Here is a 22,768-nt window from a genome sequence, read left to right as displayed (position 1 = left end):
TCCTATACTATAAAACATAATCGGTCCGAATACTGAGCCTTGTGGTACTTCGATACTATAAAACAGGGGTGCCCAAACTCAGTCCTGGAGGGCTAATGTCCTGCAGAGTTTAGCTCCAACTTGCCTTAACACACCTGCCTGTAAGTTTCTAGCATACCTAGTAAGAGCTTGATTAGTCTTGTGTAGCCAGACCTTCAGACTGACGGCTGAAGGTCTGGAATTCATGGCAGCTTTAATTGGCCAAGGCCCGCCCATAAGGCCGTTTGACCGACATGTCAAACAGCAAATCACAGTTCGTTTCGTTCAGCGTCACGGTGCATGGAAATGCCTCAACAACAGACTGGCGTGCAACAAGTCAGTCATTGAAATAACCAGTTAAATAAGAAGAGGGAGAACAAGCAGTAAGTCAGTAATTTGTTCGCGAACGTCGCAAAAGTGTATAACAACAATCGCGTCTGCATAAGCACCTTTTAGCAAAACGCCGAGTTAATCAGTCTGCGCTTTGTTTCCCGGAGGACCGAAAGCAAACGCTACACTCGCGTTTCCCGGAAATCCGGTCAAATTCAAATAATCAGATGACGACTTCGACATTCCTGAAGTGTTTCCAGTTAAGTGTACCATATGCATCAGACGTTTAGCCAACGTTCCGTGGGCGTGACGTCTGAGGCTGAGACTAGAGCTTGATTAGCTGGTACAGGTGTCTCTTGGGGTTGGAGCTAAACTCTGCTCAACTCTGCATTGTACTCCAATACCATGAAACATAATCGGTCTGAATTTCTGAGCGTTGTGGTACTCCTATACCATAAAACATAATCAACCTGAATACTGAGCCTTGTGGTACTCTTATACTATAAAACATAATCAACCTGAATACTGAGCCTTGAGGTACTCCTATACCATAAAACATAATCAACCTGAATACTGAGCCTTGTGGTACTCCTATACCATAAAACATAATTTATCCAAATACTGAGACTTGTGGTACTCCTATACCATTAAACATAATTGATCCAAATACTGAGCCTTGTGTTACTCCTATACCATAAAACATAATTGATCCAAATACTGAGACTTGTGGTACTCCTGTACTATAAAACATAATCTGTCTGAATACTGAGCCTTGTGATACTCCTATAATATAAAAGATAATTGGTCTGAACACTGAGCCTTTTTGTACACCTATACTATAAATCAAAATCGTTCCGAATACTGAGCCTTGTGGTACTCCTATACTGTAAAACATAATCAGTCTGAATATCAAGTCTTGTGGTAATCCTATACTATAAAAAATAATCGTTCTGAATACTGAGACTTGTGGTACTCCTATACTATAAAACATAATCGGTCCGAATACTGAGCGTTGTGGTACTCCTATACCATACAACATAATTGGTCTGAATACTGAGCCTTGTGGTAGTCCTATACTATAAAACATAAGTGGTCTGAATACTGAGCCTTGTGATACTTCGATACTATAAAACAGGGGTGCCCAAACTCAGTCCTGGAGGGCTAATGTCCTGCAGAGTTTAGCTCCAACTTGCCTTAACACACCTGCCTGTAAGTTTCTAGCATGCCTAGTAAGAGCTTGATTAGCTGGTACAGGTGTCTCTTGGGGTTAGAGCTAAACTCTGCTCAACTCTGCATTGTACTCCAATACCATGAAACATAATCGGTCTGAATTTCTGAGCGTTGAGGTACTCCTATACCATAAAACATAATCGACCTGAATACTGAGCCTTGTGGTACTCTTATACTATAAAACATAATCAACCTGAATACTAAGCCTTGTGGTACTCCTATTACCATAAAATAATCAGTCTGAATACTGAAACTTGTGGTACTCCTATACTATAAAACATAATCTGTCTGAATAATGAGACTTGTGGTACTCCTGTACTATAAAACATAATCTGTCTGAATACTGAGCCTTGTGATACTCCTATAATATAAAAGATAATTGGTCTGAACACTGAGCCTTTTTGTACACCTATACTATAAATCAAAATTGTTCCGAATACTGAGCCTTGTGGTACTCCTATACTGTAAAACATAATCAGTCTGAATATCGAGTCTTGTGGTAATCCTATACTATTTTTAAAAAACTGTCAAACAATACTTCATGTAAAGTGACAATAATTAATGAAAAGTGACACACCATGCAGGTTAGCTCTTATTTTTTTTCTCATTTAAATCTGCTCAAAACAGGTTGGTAAAGGCATCATGAAGATGATCTTACCTGATATGGCTTGTACTGCCACGCGGAGGAACCCCTTGACCTCGCCTTTCTCACTTACAATGGCTACACGGTGCACTAATGGCACAGGGTACAGCAGATTACTCAGATACACAAAGGCCCTATGAAAGAAGAAGGAAAGGATGATGGGAAAAAGGAGGAGAGCCAAAGAAAGAGGGATTTGAGACAGTTGATGGGGTGAAAAAGGAAGAAAAGGGGTTAACATTAATGGAAAAATAAGTTTAAATGGGAAAAATGTCAGTGAAGATATACTCAGCCACACTGCCACTAGACAACACGACATCAGGCACAAAAAAAGGCAACCAAACAATAAGCTGCTCCAGCGAAAGCCAAAAAGTCTGCGATTCATCTGTGAATACTCTATTAGAGCCTCCATTCTCATAAAATGATACAGAAAGTGGTGATAGCAAGGATTGTGGTCTCTGTGGGGGTTGGTGAAAGTGTTTCAAGAACATGCATATAGAGGACAACTGCACCACAAGCTACTTTACACTATAACATTTATAGACTGATCTAAATTGTTAAGTGTCACCCATCTGATTTGATGTTTCAGTAACTGATTTAGGGTTTAATTACAATTCCATGTCACAGTATGTATGAAATCCCTGAACTAGACAAGATATCGAATGCAGTTAAGTTTGGTGACAGATTGGCCTACGTCTTGTCTACATTCAGACAAATTCATTCATTCAATTCAGATCTGCCCTCTTGATCCTAATGTGTTTTGCTTGACAAAGCTTGACAGGCAGGGTTCAAGAGTGGCAGGAGGCGTGGCCAGAGGGGAGGAGCTTTCGACAAGATTGGTGAGGCGCAAATACAGCATGCTCAGATAAACAAAATGTTTTGTGAGAAAATAAACTCCAAATTTGGCTTGTTGGGCCAGATGCAAACTGGAAAGCAAAAAATTGAAATGACATTAACATACATGAATTTGACCCCCATCAACTTAAAAGAGAAATCAAAGTCAACACACGTCACAAATCTTGTATGTTGCATGTGCGTAGGTAAGTGAGAGTGTGGGAGCCAATCAAAAACTGTGGTACAAATTTTAGCTCTGGCATGCCTGATTGAGACTGCTGTAGTCGAAACCAGCTCTTTCATCTTGAGCGCTGTAGCTTTTCAGACAAAACAATCAGCTGATTTATAGCAAAACAACGGAATTCAGCAGAAGACGCTAATTTCGTTTCAGAGAAGAGCAGACAAAAATGTATTATGCTGCCGTACAATGCTGTATCTTTCAAAACAGGGCAGAATTAATATGATTGGCATTCGCAACTCTATTAATTTTGTCCTGTAGAGCCACCCACGTTCAAATGCCTTTAAATGCCTAAAGTTGCCCTTTGTAATAACAAAGATCCATTAGGGATCTGTTACCAGCGGTCTGTGTTTCACAGTCAGTATCTTTACACTGCTATTGCTTTTGTTCGGTTTCCTCTCATTCAGTTACTGAAAACCTTTCAACACTATATGCAACAATATACTACCGTTCAAAAGTCTGGAATCAGTCAAATTTTTCATGTTTTTTAAAGAAGTCTTTTCTCCTCATCAAGGATGTTTATTTGATTAAAATTTCAGAAAAAAAATGTAATATTGTGAAATATTATTACAATTTAAAATAGTGTTTTTCTATTTTAATATACTTTAAAATATAATTTATTCCTGTGATGCAAAGCTGAATCATCGGTCTAAATACAGAGCCTTGCGGTACTCCGTTACTATAAAACATAATCGGTCTGACTTCTGAGCCTTTTGGTAATCCTATACTATAAAACATAATCCGTCTGAGTTCTGAGTCTTGTGGTACTCTGATACTATAAAACATAATCGGTCTGAATACTGAGCCTGGTGGTTTTCCTATACTATAAAACATAATCGGTCCAAATATTGAGCCTTGTGGTACTTCTATTCTATAAAAGATAATTGGTCTAAACACTGAGCCATTTTGTAGTCATATACTATTTTTAGAAGAACTTCAAACAATACTTAATGTAAAGTGACAATAATTAATGTAAAGTGATGCACCATGCAGGTTAGCTCTTAATTTTATTTCCTATACTATAAATCAAAATCGGTTTGAATACTGAGCCTTTTGGTACTCCGAAAACTAAAACATAATCGGTCTGAAAACTGAGCCTTGTGGTATTCATATACCATAAAACATAATCATTCTGAATACTGAGCCTTGTGGTACTTCTATACCAGTCCTCGGGGTCCATTGGTCTGCACATTTTGTATGTTTCACACTCAGTTCAGTTCATGAATCTTGCTCTTAATAAGCTGAATATGCTGATTTATTATCAATGTTGGAAACAGTTGTGCTGCCTAATTTTTTTTTGAACCTGTGATACTTTTTTTCAGGATTCTTTGATGAATAAAATGTTAAAAAGAACAGCATTTATTTAAAATAGAAATCTTTTGGAACAATATACACTACTGTTCAAATTTTGGGGTCAGTAAATTTGTTTTTTCTTTCTTTCTTTGAAAGAAATTAATACTTTGATTCATCAAGGATGCGTTAAATTGATAAAAAGTGGTTTGTACTGTTAGAAAAGATTTCTATGCCCTGTTAGGAAGTTTTAGTAACAGCCCCTGTTGTCTGTGTCTCAGTGTGAAAGAGCTAGTTTCCTCTGCCAGCATGCTCCTGAAACCTCACCAACCTTCCCACTAAACTGAACAGAGGCCAGCGGTCGTAAAAGGGGTCCTGGCCATCTCTGACACCTGGGCAGTGCTCCCCCACACCATCCTCCTCCTCTCTCCCAAGCTCTGAGCCAGGGTCCTCCAAAAAGATCTCATCGTCCAGGTCATCCAGCTCCTCCTCCACCTCGACTTTCCCATAATGCCGCTCATCGGCGAGCTCGGTTATGTCAGAGTCGGGGTCGGAGAGGGTGGGGGAGAGGGTAAGGTCACTCATGCGCTCGCGCATGCACGTGTTGAGAATGGGAGTGCTGGTGCAGCCGAAAACACGGGAACTGGGTTAGTAAAACACTACACGCACACGCCGTTGCACACACTCGATCACATGTACAAGACATCGACTAATGTTCGGCTAATGATCTAGTGTAATTGGTGAGGAGTGTTCAAGCTTAGCTTTAGCATTTGGAGTGTCTGAATACTGATAAATTTGTGCAAAATTCATTGAATGAAGGCTGCACATAGCTCACCATTCAACTCAAAAGTGAAGGAACCCTCATTAAAAGCACAATGCAAATCAAGGGCAGTTTCCAGTCATGTACAGTGGGAATACCAGCATCCATTCAACACTTTAGGGCATACAAATTTGACTGATCAATTACTCACCGACCAACCAGACGGAACCATGGAAAGCGGTCGTAGAAAGGGTCACCACCGGACATCATATGATCACAGTCCTCGACTGCAGTACTAGGCACCTCTGCTGCGCGGTCATACATTTCTCTCATCAAATCCAGTCTTTGTCTGCAGAGACAATAGTAGTGCATCAGCAAAAGCAACAAAACATGTTCTGTATTGTTATTTATGATGTTCTCTGTATATGCTTTATATGCTTTTTTCCTGTAAATTTCCTGATAATTTACTCATGTCATCCAAGATGTTCATGCCTTTCTTTCTTTAGTCGGGCTTTCAAAGAGCTCTACACAATCCCAGTCGAGAAATAAGGGTCTTATGTAGCGAAACGATCTGCCACTTTTATTTTTAAATATAAAAATGTATATACTTTTTAACCACAAATGCTCGTCTTGCACTAGCTCGACATCAAGCATTACACAATTACAATCACTGAAGACCACTATATGGAGAAAAATCCTGGAATGTTTTCCTCAAAAACCTTAATTTCATTTCGACTGAAGAAAGAAAGACATGAACATCTTGGATGACAAGGAGGTGAGTAAATTATTGGGAAATTTTTATTCTGAAAGTGAACTAGTCCTTTAGGCCCCATTAGCCCTTCATTACTTGTAACAGTAACTTTCCCCAACATTGCCCAATGCAGCATATGAGACAGACATTCATAAGATATCGATAAAGCATGTTTTCATGTTAAACCACTTCTGATGTTAAAAGTAGTGTATTACCAAAAAAGCGTCAGCATTTTAAAAATAGCTGAGCTATAATTCCTGATCCATAACTGCATCTTGTGGGCATTATGTGCATATTGTGTGTGTTTAATCTCATTGTACCTGAGTTTCTCCAGGGTCCAGTAGTGTGTGGCACCATTTTTCTGGTCCTGAACCTCCACTGCTACGATGGTGCGAGGGAACAGCCTTTTCTCCCTGTCTTTGGCTATGCTGGGGGGCAGGAGGTCAGGAGGCAGCGGGGAGTACAGTGTGTCCGTTAGTAGTACAAACTGAAACTGAACCTGCAGGGAAAAAGGGGGACAATTTATCCTACTCATTAGGCATATCCAATCATTAGGCTGACCTACAATTATTTTAGTGTACCTTTTTCTTTAGCTCCACACTAATGGCGTTAGCCTCCTTGAGGAAAATAGCATTTCCCCAGAGCAGGTCTCTGAGAGAGGTGAACTGATAGAATCGCCATTTCCGGAAAGCCCAGAGGGCCAGTTCTGTCTCTCGCTTTGTCCACGGCACTGCAGGACCCAAAATATGAACCCATTTCAAGTAAAATGTTTTAGAAACAACTAAACACTTTAAGAGTGTTTTTATGTTTTAAGAACATGAAATCATATGATAATGCATTTGTTGTACATGGATCAAAACATTCAATGGTTTAAACCACGTTACCCACCTTCCTCTTCTGGCTCCTCCTCTTCCTCTGTGGTTTCTGGGTAATATCTGGAGTTGACCTGCCTCTGAAGAGCTTCCAGCTTACTCTCATAGTCCTAAATAAAAAATAAATGTTACCTTTGGTTTCACTACAAGCTTCTTCCAGTTTCTACAACTTATAGACTAATTAGGCTCTTACTAAACTAAAATGGCTTACCAGTCTCTGCTGTTCCAGAAGGTTGCTTGCTTCTTCTCTCTCTTTGCGGTACTGTTCTTCCAGCTCCTGTAACCTGTAAGTGATGTAAGCATCAGAATAAAGGCACAAAACCTAGATACTAAATAGTCCGGCAGCATTATATCAGAGTTCCTCTAAAACCCTCCACCTCCCCCAGCTCCACCTATCTAGATCTGATTTTTGCTGGTCCCACAAGAGGGTTAGTGACAGAAGTGCTACCGTACCTCTGCTCCATTTCTTGTTTCATATCAATGCCTTGTTTTTCCAACAGTTCTCTCTGGGCAAAAGCCCAGTCCACTGGCTCCACAGGTGTGTCTGCACATGGGGTCCTCTCCCTCTCTTGCCTTGCTTGCTCAGGGTCATTGAAACGGAACACGTGGCTCTTGCCCATAATGATACGGTTACCTAAGATAGATAGCAGACAGGGTCAAAATGTCTTTCAGGCTCCAAAAAGTTATTCAACAGACTGGGATTGTTTTCAGCTTAGAAACTGAGGAGTTACCTGATCTAAGAACAGTGGGATCTGTCACTCTTTTCCCGTTAACATAAGTCTCTGCTCCCTCACAGGGCTCCAGGACCACCGTACCCTCTCCTGACGCATTGGTAGTACTTGTAAAGATACAGTGTTCATCTTTAATAAAGTGGCCGCTCAGGACAATGTCCTGCCGACTGCTGGCATCTTCACGGCCGACCCTGCAGGAAAATATGGAGGCCATATGTCAGAATAAAGGGAAACCGATAAAGACAAAAAAAAACAAATTGATGATCACTTAATACCAAAAATAAAACATTTTGATATTTAACAAAATAAAATAGGAAAAAAATGATGATCACTTAATACCAAAAATAAGAATTTTTTATATAAAAAAACCCGAAAAAATAAATAAATAAATTAATTGCTTTTAAGCATTTAACATTAGTTAATATTATTTAAAAAAAATTGTATTATTTTTTAACACATCATTTGTTATTGATTAGTCACATACAGTGCCCTCCACAAATATTGGCACCCTTGGTAAATATGAGCAAAGGCAGCTATGGAAATAAATCTGCATCTTTTATCCTTTTGATCTTTAATTCAAACAATTCAAAACATTCTAACCTTTCATTTAAGTAAAACGATGGAAAGTGTGGGAGGGGGGGAAATCTCATTATGAAATAAATGTTTTTTCTCTAGTCCATGTTTGCCACAATTATTGGCACACAATTACTGCAAAGTCCCTTTCCCAAGATAACAGTTCTCCTGTAATGCCTGATGAGTTTGAAAAACACCTGGCAGGAGATTAGAGACCATTCCTTCATAAAGATTCTCTCCAGATCCTTCAGATTGCCAGCTTCATGTTGGTGCTTCTTCTCTTCCGTTCACCTTACTCATTTTCTATAGGGTTTAGGTCAGAGAACTGCCATGACAGAAGCTTCATTTTGTTCTCAGTGACACATTTTTGTGTTTGTTTTGGATCATTGTCCTGATGGAAGATCCAACCACAATCCATTATAAGATTTCTTACAGAGGCAGTCAGGTTTAGATTTTTTTATCTGTTGGTATTTATTAGAATCCATGATGCCATGTATCTGACCATGATGTTCAGGACCTCTGGCAGAAAAATAGGCCCACAACATTAAAGATCCAGCAGTATATTTAACTGTGGGCACGGGGTACTTTTTATTCCTGTTTGCACCAAACCCATCTTGAGTGTTTGCTGCTAAAAAGCTTGTTTTTGAGTTTATCTGACCATAGAAGCCAGTCCCATTTGAAGTTCCAGTCATGTCTGACAACTGAATATGCTGACGTTTGTTTTCAGATGAGCTAGCAGGATTTTTCTTGAAACCATCCTAAACAACATCTGGTGATGTAGGGACTATTTGACATTTTTTTCAGGCTTTCTGGCTCCAAGACTCAACTAATCTCTGCAGTTCTCCAGCTTGAAGAGTCTTTTCAAACTTCTGGCCACTCAAACTCTCCTCCTCAGCATGCATTTGGACGATATAGACAGATTTGTAACATTTTCTGTTGATTGTAACTTCTCAATTATTGCCCTGATGGTGGAAATGTGGATTTCAATGCTTTAACTCTTTTCTTACAGCTACTTTCTATTTTGTGAAGCTTAGCAATCTTGTTGTCTGCACATCAGAACTATATTCTTTGCTTTTACTCCTTGTGATAGACGATTAAGGGAATTAGGCCTTTTTGTTCCTCATATTTATAATCCTGTGAATTTCTAGAGGTGCCAATAATTGTGGCCAACGTGCATTGGAAAAACATTCCCCACACTTTCAATTGTTTAATTCAATGAAAGCTTAGAATTTTGTGAATTTTTTGAATAAAAGATTAAAAGAGATAAACGATTCAGATTTATATTCATAATTTATATTCATTGTTAACCAATGTTAACAAATGAAACATTACTAAAAATTCTGATATATATATATCAGTGATGCGCGGGTCAACGTATAAACAACTCGAACCCGACCGACATTTTCAACTAACCCCGCCCGCAACTCGGACCACAAAAAACAAAATTGTCCCTGACCCGCATGTTTAATATTTGCGACTGACACCAGCGATTATATGCGGCTGCGGTGGAGGTGCGTTCACTGTCAAACATCATTCGGCATTAATTAGGTAATTTTGTCAAAAGAAATGTTCTTGATTACAAGAAAAATACAGATTGTTCTTGTTGTGATTTAGTTTGTCTTTCCTTTATACAGATTTAAATAGTTTCGTTTTCGAAGTACTCTAAATTATGTCAGTGATTCTCCAATGTTAAATATGATCAATAATTATTTTATTTCGATCTACAGTCTAATAAAAGTTAAGAAAAAGATTAGCCTATAGCCCTAAATATATATAGACTACAAGCTAATTCCTTTTTTCTTAACTTTTAACTTCTTCTAAAAATTATCAAGAATATTAAATCAACTTAACAGGCTAGGTTAACGAATTTTCTTATACAAACATAACTAATGCACTTCAAAACGAAGTTTTCATATATAAATTCAGGACTCACGAATATGACAAAAAAAGATTATTTTAAATAAATTAATAGTTGTATCAAATGAATAAGGAAATTATAGTGCTTTGAATTTATCAAGTAATGTTTAATTTCGTTCGTTTCGCTCTCTGGAAATGTAAAGAAAAAATACAGTTTTTACTTGGAATTCGTTTTTAATCCCTGGTTTTAAACAAGCATATACATGAGATCATTTATATATTATTGCTTGAATAAACGTTTAAAAATAGTGCTAGAAATTTTATAATTAAGGAAATTAAACAGACCTAGGCATTTGAAAAGACATAGTGAAGTGTGTCTAATAATTCCAAAAAGAAAGAGAAGCATTGGACATAATCAAATTATTCCAGACATTTATTAGGAATACCATTTTCTTAACAATTAATATGCTGCATTTGTTTATCCAGTCTAATCGAAGTGTGCGTCTCTCCCCCGACAATCCCAACAAAAATCCCACCCCCTCTCAGAAAATACATAAAGCTGACATTACTGAGCTATATGCGTTTAAAAGTAGCCTAGGCCTATTAAAATGGTACAATGGCATTGCTCAGTTCAACGTGTTGGGAAATCGGGCATTTTGTCCCGCGTCAGCATTTATTCAACAGTTAATAACGCTCAACATTCAAAAGGTAAATATTATTCAGCCAATAAAGTGTAGGTCTATGTATTTCATAGAAAATTGTGTCTAGTACTATATAAATTACAAAGGTTTAATTGGCATCTTTATTTCAAACGACCCGACCAACCGTGACCCGAATATGGTTAAAAATACTTTTGGTTGACTCGTAACCGCGGGTAACCGCGGGTGACCTCAGGCACCTGCTCATTTTGGATCAACCAGCGCATCACTGATATATATATCCTGCAATGTTTTTGTGGACCACCACATGGTTGAAAATACTGGTTGCAAATAAACAACATTCTTACTTGGTGATTCCATCTTTAATGTAGTACAACAAGCATTCAGACATCAGTGGATCTTCATTGAGGTTGACCAGGTGAGGTGTCTGAAACATTCACATCATAAAGAAGCATTGATTAAAGCATATGATTTCACTAGCTTCCTTTTTTAGAAAAGATAGGATTTTCTAACCTTCTTTGGTGAAAAGACTCCAACAGTTCCTCCATCTTCCCTCATCGCCACACCCATTTCAGCCAAAAGTGCCTCCCTAATGACAGATGGGGTTTTTTTTATTAACAAATGAAGTACAAAACTTGAATTTCAGACTCATTTCAAGATAAAAGCCCTCTCAGGGGTCTCCAACCTTTCCATTCTAATGGCCTCAGTGCGCCGAAGCTTCTCTTCCCAAGTTTCATTGAGTTCTGCGATTATCTTCTCAGTTTCCTAGTTGGAAAAGAGGTTGGCGTTAAAACGATCAGCACTGGCCCTTATTAATTTATCAAATCTTCCATCCAGCCATCCCATCATCCTTTCGCTCACCTTCAGCCTCTCAATGGCTTCCTCGCTTCCCGGGCTGAACATGATCCGGTCGTGCAGGCTGCTGATGGAGCCAGCTCGGCTGGACAGGGCAGAGAGAGAGGGCGAGGGGCTCATCCCTGTCATGGCATTGGTCACTGTGGAGAAATCACCCCTTTGATTGACAGCCTGGACGCTATTGAGATTAGTCTTGTAACTGGACAAATCTGGGCAACACGTAGGAACGACAGGTTGGACAGTCAAAGGATAAAATTGTGGTAAGAGAAAAGGAAAACCATGGAAACAGAAAAGAAGGGGAAGGAGGAAGAGCAGAAAGTGTCAAACATAAAGTCGAAAAGCTAATTAAAAAGGTTACAAAAGCTGCAGGGCGCAGGGCAGACAGCATCAATTTGAGGACTTCAGATGCAGTTGTGCATTTTTATTTTTCAAGTAAATCAGAATCTCATCAAATGTATATCAATAATTGATTTTTCCCTCATGCCTCAAATTCATTGGACCATGCTTGAGATAATGAGCATGGAGATGAACAATGCAATACTGATCTGTGACTACACCGACCGCATGGATGACCATATGCCTGTGCTTCACACAGAGGCTAAACCTCCAGAGTGCCTTTGGACCATCAGAGCAGCAGTGTCCAATAATTGTGTTGCCTGTCAGACTAATTAGCTTTATTTAAACTGATTAGTTGAAAACTGCACAGCATGGTCCAGAGATTCCTGCTTTGGCCATCGCAGGGGTCGGCAACATTAGGAGGGGTCTGGCGCACACATAAAAATGTTAAAGTCAGATTCCAAAATTAACACTCATCAAGCAAACATGAGTAAAAATAGGCTCCAATTAAAGATTAGTGAATGATCTCTACCAAAGCAAACCAAAAACTGTTTCACCCAAATAAATCTTTTCACAGTGCTGCATGGGAGAAACTTTGGCACTGCATTTTATTTTTGTTTTTAAAAACAATAAGGTTTTATTGCCAATATAAAGCTGATATGTAATAATAGATTTGTAATATACTGTAAAAAAAAAAAAAAAGTTGCCGACCCCTGTGTTATCATAAGCTGTGAAGCATTTAGGGTACCAAAATACACACATTTGAGAGCAGCTATCCCAGGAGCCTGTACCCGATATGCTGAGAAAAACAGAGAGAGAAGACACATCCTTCAGACACATTCCTAGAGCTGTTTGACCCACTGGTTGTATGGAAGCCCGTTTTTGAGTAAAAAATAGAAAAGGTTATTGCGACTTTTTATCTCATAATTCTGACTTTTTGCTCAGAATTCTGATATATAAACTTGCAATTGGGAGTTTTAAAGTTAGAATTACGTGATATAAACTCACAATTGCAAGAATTAGAGTCAGAATTGGGAGTTTTAAAGTTAAAACTGCGTGATATACACTCACAGTTGCAAGAAATAAAGTCAAAATTGTGAGATAAAGACTTTTTTCTCACAAATTTATATCTTGCAATTCTGACTTCATTTGATTTGCGAGTGTATGTCTCGCAATTCTAACTTTATAACTCACGCAATTTTGAGAAAAAAAAATAGAGTGAGATGTAAATTCGCAATTGTGAGAAAAAAGTCAGAATTGTGACATAAAAAGTTGCAATTACCTTTTTTATTTTACATTCAGTGGTGGAAACAAGGCTTCCACAGGTTTCTGATAATACAAGTGTAGATCATTTTTGCTTTACTCATAAGATCTCCTGGCAGCATTTGAATCTGAGAGGAAATTTTAAGTGTAAAAACGTGAAAAGTTGTAGCTCCTCAGTTTGAATTGTATCACAGGTGACTCACTCTCAATGATGTCTCCAAGACCCTGAGCATAGAGCAGATCCTTCAGACGTGCCACCTCGTCCTTCAGTTCACGCACCAGGCGGTTGTTGGGGTCTTCGTTGATGACGGCGTTGCAGCGGATCTGCTTGGCTCGGTCAGCATACCTGTGAAAATGATTTTGAATTTTGAATTGAATTGAATTGAATTTGAATTTGAATTGAAAAGAAAATTCTGTCAGTAATTACTCACCCTTATGTTGTTACAAACCCATAAGACCCTCGGTCATGTTCGGAACACAAATAAAGATATTTTTAATGAAATCTGAGAGCTTTCTGAGCACAACTACCAAGTTTAAGGCTCAGAAAGGTAGTAGGAACATCGTTAAAATAGTCATGAACCCCTCATGTGACATGAGGGGTTCAATCGTAATGTTATGAAGCTACATAAAATACTTTTTGTGCACAAAGAAAACTAAAATAATTTAACAAGTTCTACAGTTCCGTGTCAGTTTCCACCATGCATTCTATGCAGGGTCAATAAGCTCTCGGACTTCATCAAAAATATCTTAATTTGTGTTCTGAAGATGAACGAATGAAAGAAGGTCTTACGGGTTTGGAACGACATGAGGGTGAGTAAATGACAGAATTTTCATTTTTGGGCAACTATCCCTTTAATATACAGAAAAAGTTTTTAGTGTTACATGACCGTAGGTTATTAGTCTAAAATACTGTGGTTGTTCTTACCTGAGCGTGCTGAGAGTCTCATCATAGTTAATATCAGCAGGGCTTAGAGCTGCTACCATAGCAGTCCGCGAATTTCCTCCTGATAAATGAAAAACATTGGGACCTTCAGGAATCTTTGACTGCCATATTCAATGCTTTATGTGATAGAGAGCAATGATTACTGTTAAAAAGGTATGTGCAAGGTGCATAAAGCCTCATACCGAGGTTTTCCCTCAGCAGCCATGTCAGAACTGAATCTCTGTATGGAATAAAGCTCTCGACTTTCTTCTTCTTCTTGTTCTGTAGATAAAAAGAGAAGCTATGTCAATTGTCAAAGCTATAAATGCTTAATAATTAAAGTACAGTTAAACTCATCCTCACCTTATTTGGTGCAGAGTCCTGCAAAACAACAAAATATATATATATATGTTGAATATTTCCCTTTTTATTTTATTTTATGAACATTCAGATTTAAACTGAAAGAAGTCTTACCATCTCAGCCAGAGCAGAGATAACTTTGCCTAGTGTTGTTAAAGATTTGTTAATATTAGCTCCTTCCTAGAAAAGTGACAAAGCACGCACATTTATATGATGCACTCATCCGAAATGACTAAATGTCATGAAACTCTGCTGAACTCAAAGTAACCCACCTTGAGTCGAGTGCCTTTAGCTCCAGTAGAATCAGCCCTCTCACTTCCTGCCAAGTCTACCAAGCTGATTTTGCTGACCTGTTTGCAAAAGGAAATGTTGTGTCTAAGAACAGTAAAGCGCTCTAATGCACAAACCAGCAACTTTAGCTGCTGTCAAACTGCCAACATCCATCAGTGATGTTCAAACTGCAGAGTCTCAACTACTTTTGCATTGTAGTCGATTTCTGAAGAGGCAGTCACATTTTCTCAAAAAGAACAATACTAAATATTGCCGTTTGTGGAGGCCTGCTGGAAAAGGCTGCGGTACCTTTTCAGACGTGTTTTCTGAGTCATTATCATGTCGTTTCTGTGTGAAGATTATGTTGAACACAGCATGGGAGCGACTGCTGGTCTCATTCATGTTGGTGGCCGCCACAGTCCTGATAATCGAAAAGCAATGCAGTGGTGAATGATTTGATTTCAATTACAAACAAAAATATGTTGTCTTAGCTAAAAAGTAGTGTAATTCAGAGGTTAACTTCATCTATACGCATAAATTTGCGTCACCTTGCTTTGTTTCCAGAGTCCATCAGGTCCTGGATGTCATTGTAGGAAGTAACAGCAAGTTTTGAAAGATCTTCCACGTAGGGTCCCATCAGAGGATGCTCTCGCACACGCAGATTCCCTTTGTTCTTTGGGTTCAGAAGGTCCCGCACACGCTCACAGTAGATCTCCATGTAACTGACCTGAAAAAACAACAATATTTCACTTTCTATACTGACTCTATGGTAGGAACGCACTTTATGTTGCAGATGCTGCTCTTACCTCAACTGAGTATGACATGCTGTTGTCATTATTGTCACTGATCTTGGTAAACAGGTCCTCACATAGCTGTCACAGATAGATCCAGTATTAAAAATGTGTTGGCAGCATCTTTGCCACAATATCAACAACAGCAATAATGTCAGTTATTAATGGTATTATAGTTTATTACCAATGGGATGATGCCTTCTTGGTCTTTCTCTTGTTTGCCCATCATGGTATATGACTTTCCTGCCCCAGTTTGCCCATAGGCGAAGATACAGACGTTGTATCCCTCGAAAGCATGCAGAAGCATTTCGTCCCCTATGTCTTTATAAACCTGCTTTTGGCATGCATAGTTCACATCTTCTGGCTGTTGAGGACAGAAAGACAGAAAATGAAATGTCTCAATAACAGCCATAATGATCACAGGAGAATTAAAAATAGCAGCAGTGAGTTGCGTAAGAGGCAGATTCACCACTGAATATCAAGAAACTCACCGTTGTGTGTGACCAATAGGAATAGTCAAAGTTGAAGCTCTTGCTCTCCTTCGGCTGTTTTGGGTTTATGATTGCTAGAAGGCAAAGAGAACATGTATATAAGAATAAATCTACAATCTAAAGGAGAAAACAACAAACTTTATAAAACTATTTCAAGATTCATTATTTAATTTCAATCATGTTCAGACCTCTCACGGCAAAAGATGATAGTAAAAACGTCAAGACGAGAACAGAGGAACTTTTATTCTGTCATTAATTACTCACTCTCATGTCGTTTTTAAACCCATGAGACCTTCATTCATCTTTGGAACACAAATTAAGATATTTTTGATGAAATCTGAGAGCTTTCTGACCCTGCAACGCAACTGACATTCAAGGCCCAATAAGGTAGTCAGGACATTGTTAAAATAGTCCATGTGACATCAGTGGTTCAACCGTAATGCTATGAAGCTGTGAGAATACTTTCTGTGCACAGAGAAGACAAAAATAATGCATTTATTCAAATATTTCTTCTGTCAATCGATGCATGTTCACAACATTTCTGGGCCTTGAACGTGGTAGTAGCTTTGCTGTCTATGCAAGGTCAAAAAACTCTCGGATTTCATCAAAAATATCTTAATTTGTGTTCTGAAGATGAACGAAGGTCTTATGGGTTTGGAACGACATGAGAGTGAGTAATTAATGACAGAATTTTCATTTTTTAGTGAACTAACCCTTTAATGCTTTTTTATTCAACAGGGCCATATTGAATTGATCAAATATGACAGTAAAGGCATTTCTAATGGTTTAGAGGATTTCTGTTAAAAATAAATACTGTTCTTTTGAACTTTCTTTCCATCAAATAATCCTGTTTTCAGCATTGATGATAATAATAATAAATGTTTCTTGACCATCAAACCAGCATAATACAATGATTTGTTAAGGATCATGTGACACTGAAGACTGACGTAAAAATACTGGAAATTTAGCTTTCCCATTACAGGAATACATTAGATATTAAAATATACTAAAATAGAAAACAGTTCAGTTAAATTATAATAACATTTCACCATATTACTGTTTTACTGTATTTTTTTACTGTCTTGCTGAGCATAAGAGACGGTTCTTCAAAAAAAAAAAAAATGAATGGCAGTGTATAGTTTTAACAAACAAATTAATAATATTTAATTGTAATTATAAACTATATACCATTTATATACACTACAAAAAAGTTTTTGAACAGTAAGATTTTTAATGGTTCTTCCACTCACCAAGCCTGCATTTATTTGATCCAAAGTACAGCAAAAACAATACATTTTTGAAAGAGTTTTACTATTTAAAATAACTGCTTTCTATTTGAATGTATTTTGATTTCAAAGCTGAATTTTTAGCATCATTACTTCAGTCACATGATCCTTCAGAAATCATTCTAATATTCTAATTTGCTTTTCAAAAAACATTTATTGTTATTATTATGTTGAAAACAGCTGAGTAGAATTTTTTCAAGTTTCTTTGATGAATAGAATAGAATAGAATAGAATAGAATAGAATAGAATAGAATAGAATAGAATAGAAAATAACAGCATTTATCTAAATTAGACATTTTTTGTAACATTATAAATGTCTTTATCATCACTTTTGATCAATTTAAAGAATCCTTGCTAAATAAAGTATTAAATGGTACATTGTATAATGTTACAAAAACTTTGGTTTCAGATAAATGCTGGTCTTCGGAATGTACTCAGCAGTTTTAAATATTGATAATAATAATAATAATAATAATAATAATAATAATAAACGTTTCTTGAACAGCAAATCAGCATATTAGAATGATTTCTGAAGGATCATGTGACACTGAAGACTGCAGCAATGATACTGAAAATTTAGCTTTGATCACAAGAATAAATTACATTTTAAAACATTCAAATAGAAAACAGTTATTTTAAATAGTAAAAATATTTCAAAATTGTCCTGTTTTTTGCTGTACTTTAGATCAAATAAATGCAAGCTTGGTGAGCAGAAGAGAATTCTTTAAAAAACATTAAAAATCTTACTGTTCAAAAACTTTTTGACTGGTGGTGTAAATTAAATAAAGACCTAAATGTCTATTTATTCATCCACAAAAGCCAATGTTAAAAAAAAAGATATCATCTATATATATATTCATCCTAACAGCATTTTCTGCACTGTCAATAAACCATAAGGCAATATATGCATACAGTATGTAGGCATGTTTCAGGACAGATGAGTCTAAGGAAGCGTGAATCATGCCATCCCTTGGGTTCTGGGAATGAGGTCATGAACCTCCCAGCATCCTCTCACCAGCACAAAGCCGTGCAGTGTGTCTGACCTCACACTCTGCATCAGCTGACTCTGTTTTCCCACTCACGCTGCATGCAGAACAACAGGGCGCTTTACGGTTTTTGGAGCTGCTCTAGAAATGAGGGCTTGAAATGCCACAGTATTTATGCCATGCAATAGACTTTATTTCTGAACACTTCCAAAACTTGCTAATGGCACATGAAACAAGTCATGTTTTGAGAATCACTGTAAAGCAAATCTGAAGTCAACAAACGTATTAGTCAGGTGATGGCAGGCTGCACACCTAAGCAATGAAAAAGCCTCTTCCGAAAACTAAAGCATGACCTCTTTGACATTTTCAGACCTGCAAGCCTAGAGATGCACTAATATTCTCTCTCATGGGAGTGCTGATGAGAGACCACGGGAATAAATATTTCATTAGAATCATGAATTATTCCTACAGCACAGAGACAATCATCTCGTTCTCAAATGAGTTCAAATAATCATTGGCAGCAAGTGAAAATATGCATTTTGAAAGAGCACTCACTGGTAGTGTTGCCTGACATCTGGATGATACACTTGCTCTCTTTTCCAATCTCTCGTGAATTAAAGGGACGGACCCTTACGGCTACTTTCACCGAGGCTCCTGCCATGGTGTCTGAGTGCTGGGGCTCTGCTACTGCACAGGATCTGATGGGACGAAGCCCAGCCAGGAATCAGAGGCCACCTGCCACCTGTAGAAAGAAATGCAGACGTGCTAAGTTACGTGCTGGAATCTCAAACGATTATTATTCTATTCTAATATGTTATTATATGTTAACAATCAACTCTTCTTTTGCAAAACGAGGCTAGAAATGTGTTAAGGCCTACACTTTAGATTTAGTACCTTAGCAATTCACTTCAAGAGATAATTAAAGAAAACCCTCATAAATCTGTTCAGGCGATTGTACTGGCTAAGTTACGCCACTGAAAATCTAATTTAGGTAATGGAGCTCTCTGAGATTCAGACCATGACTCATCAGGACTTTTATCACATTCAGTAGATTACTGTACACCAGATACGGCTGTGAACTCATAACCTCTAAAACTAGCCGTAGTGAAATAGGCTTACAAATGGGTTCAGGATTCATATGGACAGATTTATTAAAAGAACAAAGAAACAGCTTGTTTAAATCTGAATCCAAGAGCAAGGTAAGTCTGCCCAGGAAAATTTAGGCCTGTTCAAGGTACGCAGAGAGAACCTTTGGAAGTTTCAATGGCAAAGCTCTGAAATATCTTTACTGATATATCTATGAGATTACAATCTTATATATAGTAATAATATGATCATTAAAAACAATCTACTGTACAAACCTCTCCCTATTCTATCTGTGGACCATCTCACAACAAAAGAGTGGTCTCATGATTAAAAAAAAGGTTGATGGCAATGTGCTTCTGTGATCCCTGTGATCTGATCTTAATGATACCAAATTAGGAGCTCTGATAACCAATCCAGTTACAGTTACTTTTTTCCTATTTACTGATTGACAGCTCTCCTGTCCCCATTTTAAGAGAAATCGGATGTTACTCTAGTTCTAGAATAATTGTGAACATGCATTAATTCATCTCACTCACTCACAAAAAAAAAATAAAAGATTCAGTATTGCCCAAAAAATGAATGAAAACAGTGAAATGCAGATCTCTTAAATAACATAAATATCCTTTATGTATTTAATCCCATTTTATTAACCAATTTGCGGCTGACCTTCGATGATCCAATTCAACCATACTGATAACAAAAAATTACACTCTTGAAAATAAAGGTTCTTTACTGGCATTAGTGGTTCTATGAAGAACCTTGAACATCCATGGAACCTTTCAAATGGAGAAAAGGTTCTTTATAGTCGAAGGTGCTTTACATTTGCAAAATGTTCTTTAAAATGGTTCTTTTAGGAACTGTTCATTGAAAGGTTCTTTAGGGAACTATAAAAGGTTCTTCTTTTTATGGCATCACTGCAAAAACACCCTTCTGGAATCTTTACTTTTAAGAGTGTACTCTAGAAAAACATTTGTGCTTCTTTTTTTTTTTTTTTTGCTGAAGAGTGTTAAACTTTCTTCTTCTGTGTTCTACTGTATATTATTCCTTCAGCCTGAGGCTTACTCATTTCACTTTTGGTGTGAAAGGACTTTTATGTTTGCCAAAAAAACTTTTTTATATCAAAAACAAACAATTGTAATAAATACTGTTTCATTATATGGGTTTTAAACACACGCTGAGTGTGATTGTTTATAAACATGGGAACTGCATACTGTCTGCTACAATGACCTACATGCTGTAAAACATCATCTTAAAAATAAACTCTGAGTCATTTCATTTCAACAACTTTGGACAATAGACTATGACATCCAGCATAACCCACTTAATAACTGTTCCATGTAGTAACTGTCCTACTGTGGATACAGTAATCCTTAAGACTCACAGAAAAAAAATGGAAGTGGGTCAAATATGTAAATTATGTGATGCTGCAAAACATATCACGCTAAATCATGGTTTTATCATGATGATGCATTATAACTGTCCTAGTTTCTTCTTTCTAAGAACCACGTCAACAAATTTACAAATTTTATAGCCTATATATAAAACATATAGGCTATTTATTGCAACTTTGATGTTACTGTAAACTCAATATGGGATAGACCCATAGTGAAATATTCAGAATTAAAAATAAAATCTAGGCTATTAATTACAAGCTGTGAATGAATTTGGACAACGTTTATCTATACACTAACTATCCAGAAAAAGACTGGGCTATGTGCCATCCATCAAACAAAAAAAATCATAGTTATGTTTGTACACAACACCGCGCATTGAGCAAATGTTATTTATCATATCCAGCCCTCATAGTCTGAAAATGGCTGCCCTGACCGTCAGCCACTACAGTCATGAATCAGCTGTGATGGACGCGCATTTGCGTCAGCTTCAGCCCAGCCAGCAAAACAAACGCAATGAAGCCGTTTCAACAGTCATCAAGCAAACCGGCTAGCTATCGTAAAACAAGGTTATCATATAGAAATATGTATCCCATCTGTTCATATTCAAAGCTGTCTCTGCGTAGCTGCTGAGATGCGGCAGCAACACCCACTGCAAGCGACGCGACATAAAAGAACGCTCTCAAATAGGCCTATAATAAACAAAACATACGCAATTACAATCGATATAGTCATCATAGAGCTGACATTGTGTAACTGCGAATTCAAAGCGTTTAAGCGTATGGCGTTGCGTAGACTTGCGGTGTTAAAGAAGTGTGACGCGTCTGTTACTATGGCAATATTTTGTCAGAATCTTTAGTCCAAAGCAGAAAACAGGCGAATATTAAAAATTTAATTTATAATTTCTGATATTAGCTAAATAAATGATTCGTTTCCTCATCCTTGAATATCAGTGCGCACTGTATTTACTCTCCCTAACGCATCTATGCTAAAAAAAAGAAAATGCTACATATATTCAGATAACGCTTTTCCCTCAGTAATTGTCGTTTAATCTGTCAGGCTTTTGAAATTGAAAGCATCAGAATTATGAAAAAAGGCCTAGATTTTATGACATGGCCTCACCCTGCCAACATAAACAGCATCCTTTAGCACCATGGCCAGTTTAGGACTGTCAGTGCATGTAAATAAGACTGAATAAAGCAATTTTACATTAAATGTCTTTTGATATCTGATAATATTAATGCTTAATATATTTATAGGTAAGTCCTGAAATACTGATTGTACAATAATACATAGACAGTTTTCTCTCTCTCTCTCTCTCTCTCTCTCCCTCTCTCTCTCTCTCTCTCTCTCTCTCTCTCTCTCTCTCTATATATATTTTTTAACAAAAAAAAAACATCTCCTTTTCTATTTTTTGCTTACTCTTTTGAATTTCAACAGCCTCCGTGTGGCTTTCTGGACAGGACAGCAGTGAAACCACCCTCTTTATTCTCGTAAGTGATATGAAAAACAATGGTTTTAAAACATAAATCACACAAATGATAATCAAGATCTCACATACCCGATTCCTGATGGCAATATCCTGTTGAGATTGCGGACAGCAGTGGGTTATTCCATCAAGTCTGCTTCCATCCGCCGTCTTCTTCCTCACCCAGTTGTTTTATTTTTTCCTATAGGCTCTCAGCCTCTCCCTAGCTCAGCAACATCAATGCAGGTGGAGCCCCCCTGGCAAGACCATCAGACTGAGAGTCTGGTTTTGCAGGGCCTGGTACGCAGTGGTGCGTCAGGAAGCAGAGGGAGGGGTTAATGAATGTTGGGATGCGCTGAGAGACAGTGTTTCTTCAGCCTAACACAAAATGGCTCTTGTGGTGGAGCCAAGGATGCTGATCAGCCATGAGTCGCTGATGACATCATCAGTGTGGGAGCTAGCGGCATGGATGCAGCACTG

The 22,768-nt window shown here is 37.7% G+C and overlaps 1 protein-coding gene across 3 annotated transcripts in view; it reads right to left on the bottom strand.

Annotated features, from left to right (window-relative positions):
• Positions 1-22,567, bottom strand: part of kif1ab (kinesin family member 1Ab) — a 48,791-nt gene extending 26,224 nt beyond the window's left edge. Inside the window, exons 1-26 of one of the 3 annotated variants that reach the window (XM_073849712.1) lie at positions 22,382-22,567; positions 18,899-19,085; positions 16,072-16,145; positions 15,765-15,944; positions 15,596-15,661; positions 15,338-15,516; positions 15,099-15,210; positions 14,792-14,869; positions 14,634-14,699; positions 14,523-14,540; positions 14,363-14,441; positions 14,163-14,241; positions 13,441-13,583; positions 11,645-11,778; positions 11,469-11,548; positions 11,297-11,372; positions 11,131-11,210; positions 7,695-7,885; positions 7,417-7,597; positions 7,175-7,247; positions 6,980-7,073; positions 6,673-6,821; positions 6,412-6,590; positions 5,552-5,689; positions 4,912-5,199; positions 2,237-2,355 (exon numbers count right to left, since the gene is read on the bottom strand). In XM_073849712.1, the coding sequence (XP_073705813.1) occupies positions 2,237-2,355; positions 4,912-5,199; positions 5,552-5,689; positions 6,412-6,590; positions 6,673-6,821; positions 6,980-7,073; positions 7,175-7,247; positions 7,417-7,597; positions 7,695-7,885; positions 11,131-11,210; positions 11,297-11,372; positions 11,469-11,548; positions 11,645-11,778; positions 13,441-13,583; positions 14,163-14,241; positions 14,363-14,441; positions 14,523-14,540; positions 14,634-14,699; positions 14,792-14,869; positions 15,099-15,210; positions 15,338-15,516; positions 15,596-15,661; positions 15,765-15,944; positions 16,072-16,145; positions 18,899-19,004 (2,962 nt within the window). In that variant the 5' untranslated portion in view covers positions 19,005-19,085; positions 22,382-22,567. The remainder of the gene's footprint in view (positions 1-2,236; positions 2,356-4,911; positions 5,200-5,551; positions 5,690-6,411; positions 6,591-6,672; positions 6,822-6,979; positions 7,074-7,174; positions 7,248-7,416; positions 7,598-7,694; positions 7,886-11,130; positions 11,211-11,296; positions 11,373-11,468; positions 11,549-11,644; positions 11,779-13,440; positions 13,584-14,162; positions 14,242-14,362; positions 14,442-14,522; positions 14,541-14,633; positions 14,700-14,791; positions 14,870-15,098; positions 15,211-15,337; positions 15,517-15,595; positions 15,662-15,764; positions 15,945-16,071; positions 16,146-18,898; positions 19,086-22,381) is intronic. The other 2 variants (XM_073849711.1, XM_073849710.1) reach the window with 2 other exon arrangements.
• Positions 22,568-22,768: the final 201 nt, after the last annotated feature.

The sequence above is a fragment of the Garra rufa genome, chromosome 10, assembly GCF_049309525.1.
Source record: "Garra rufa chromosome 10, GarRuf1.0, whole genome shotgun sequence".
Lineage (NCBI taxonomy): Eukaryota > Metazoa > Chordata > Actinopteri > Cypriniformes > Cyprinidae > Garra > Garra rufa.
The sequence above is the reverse complement of the archived record's forward strand: the minus strand, read 5'-3'. Positions and strand labels throughout refer to the sequence as shown.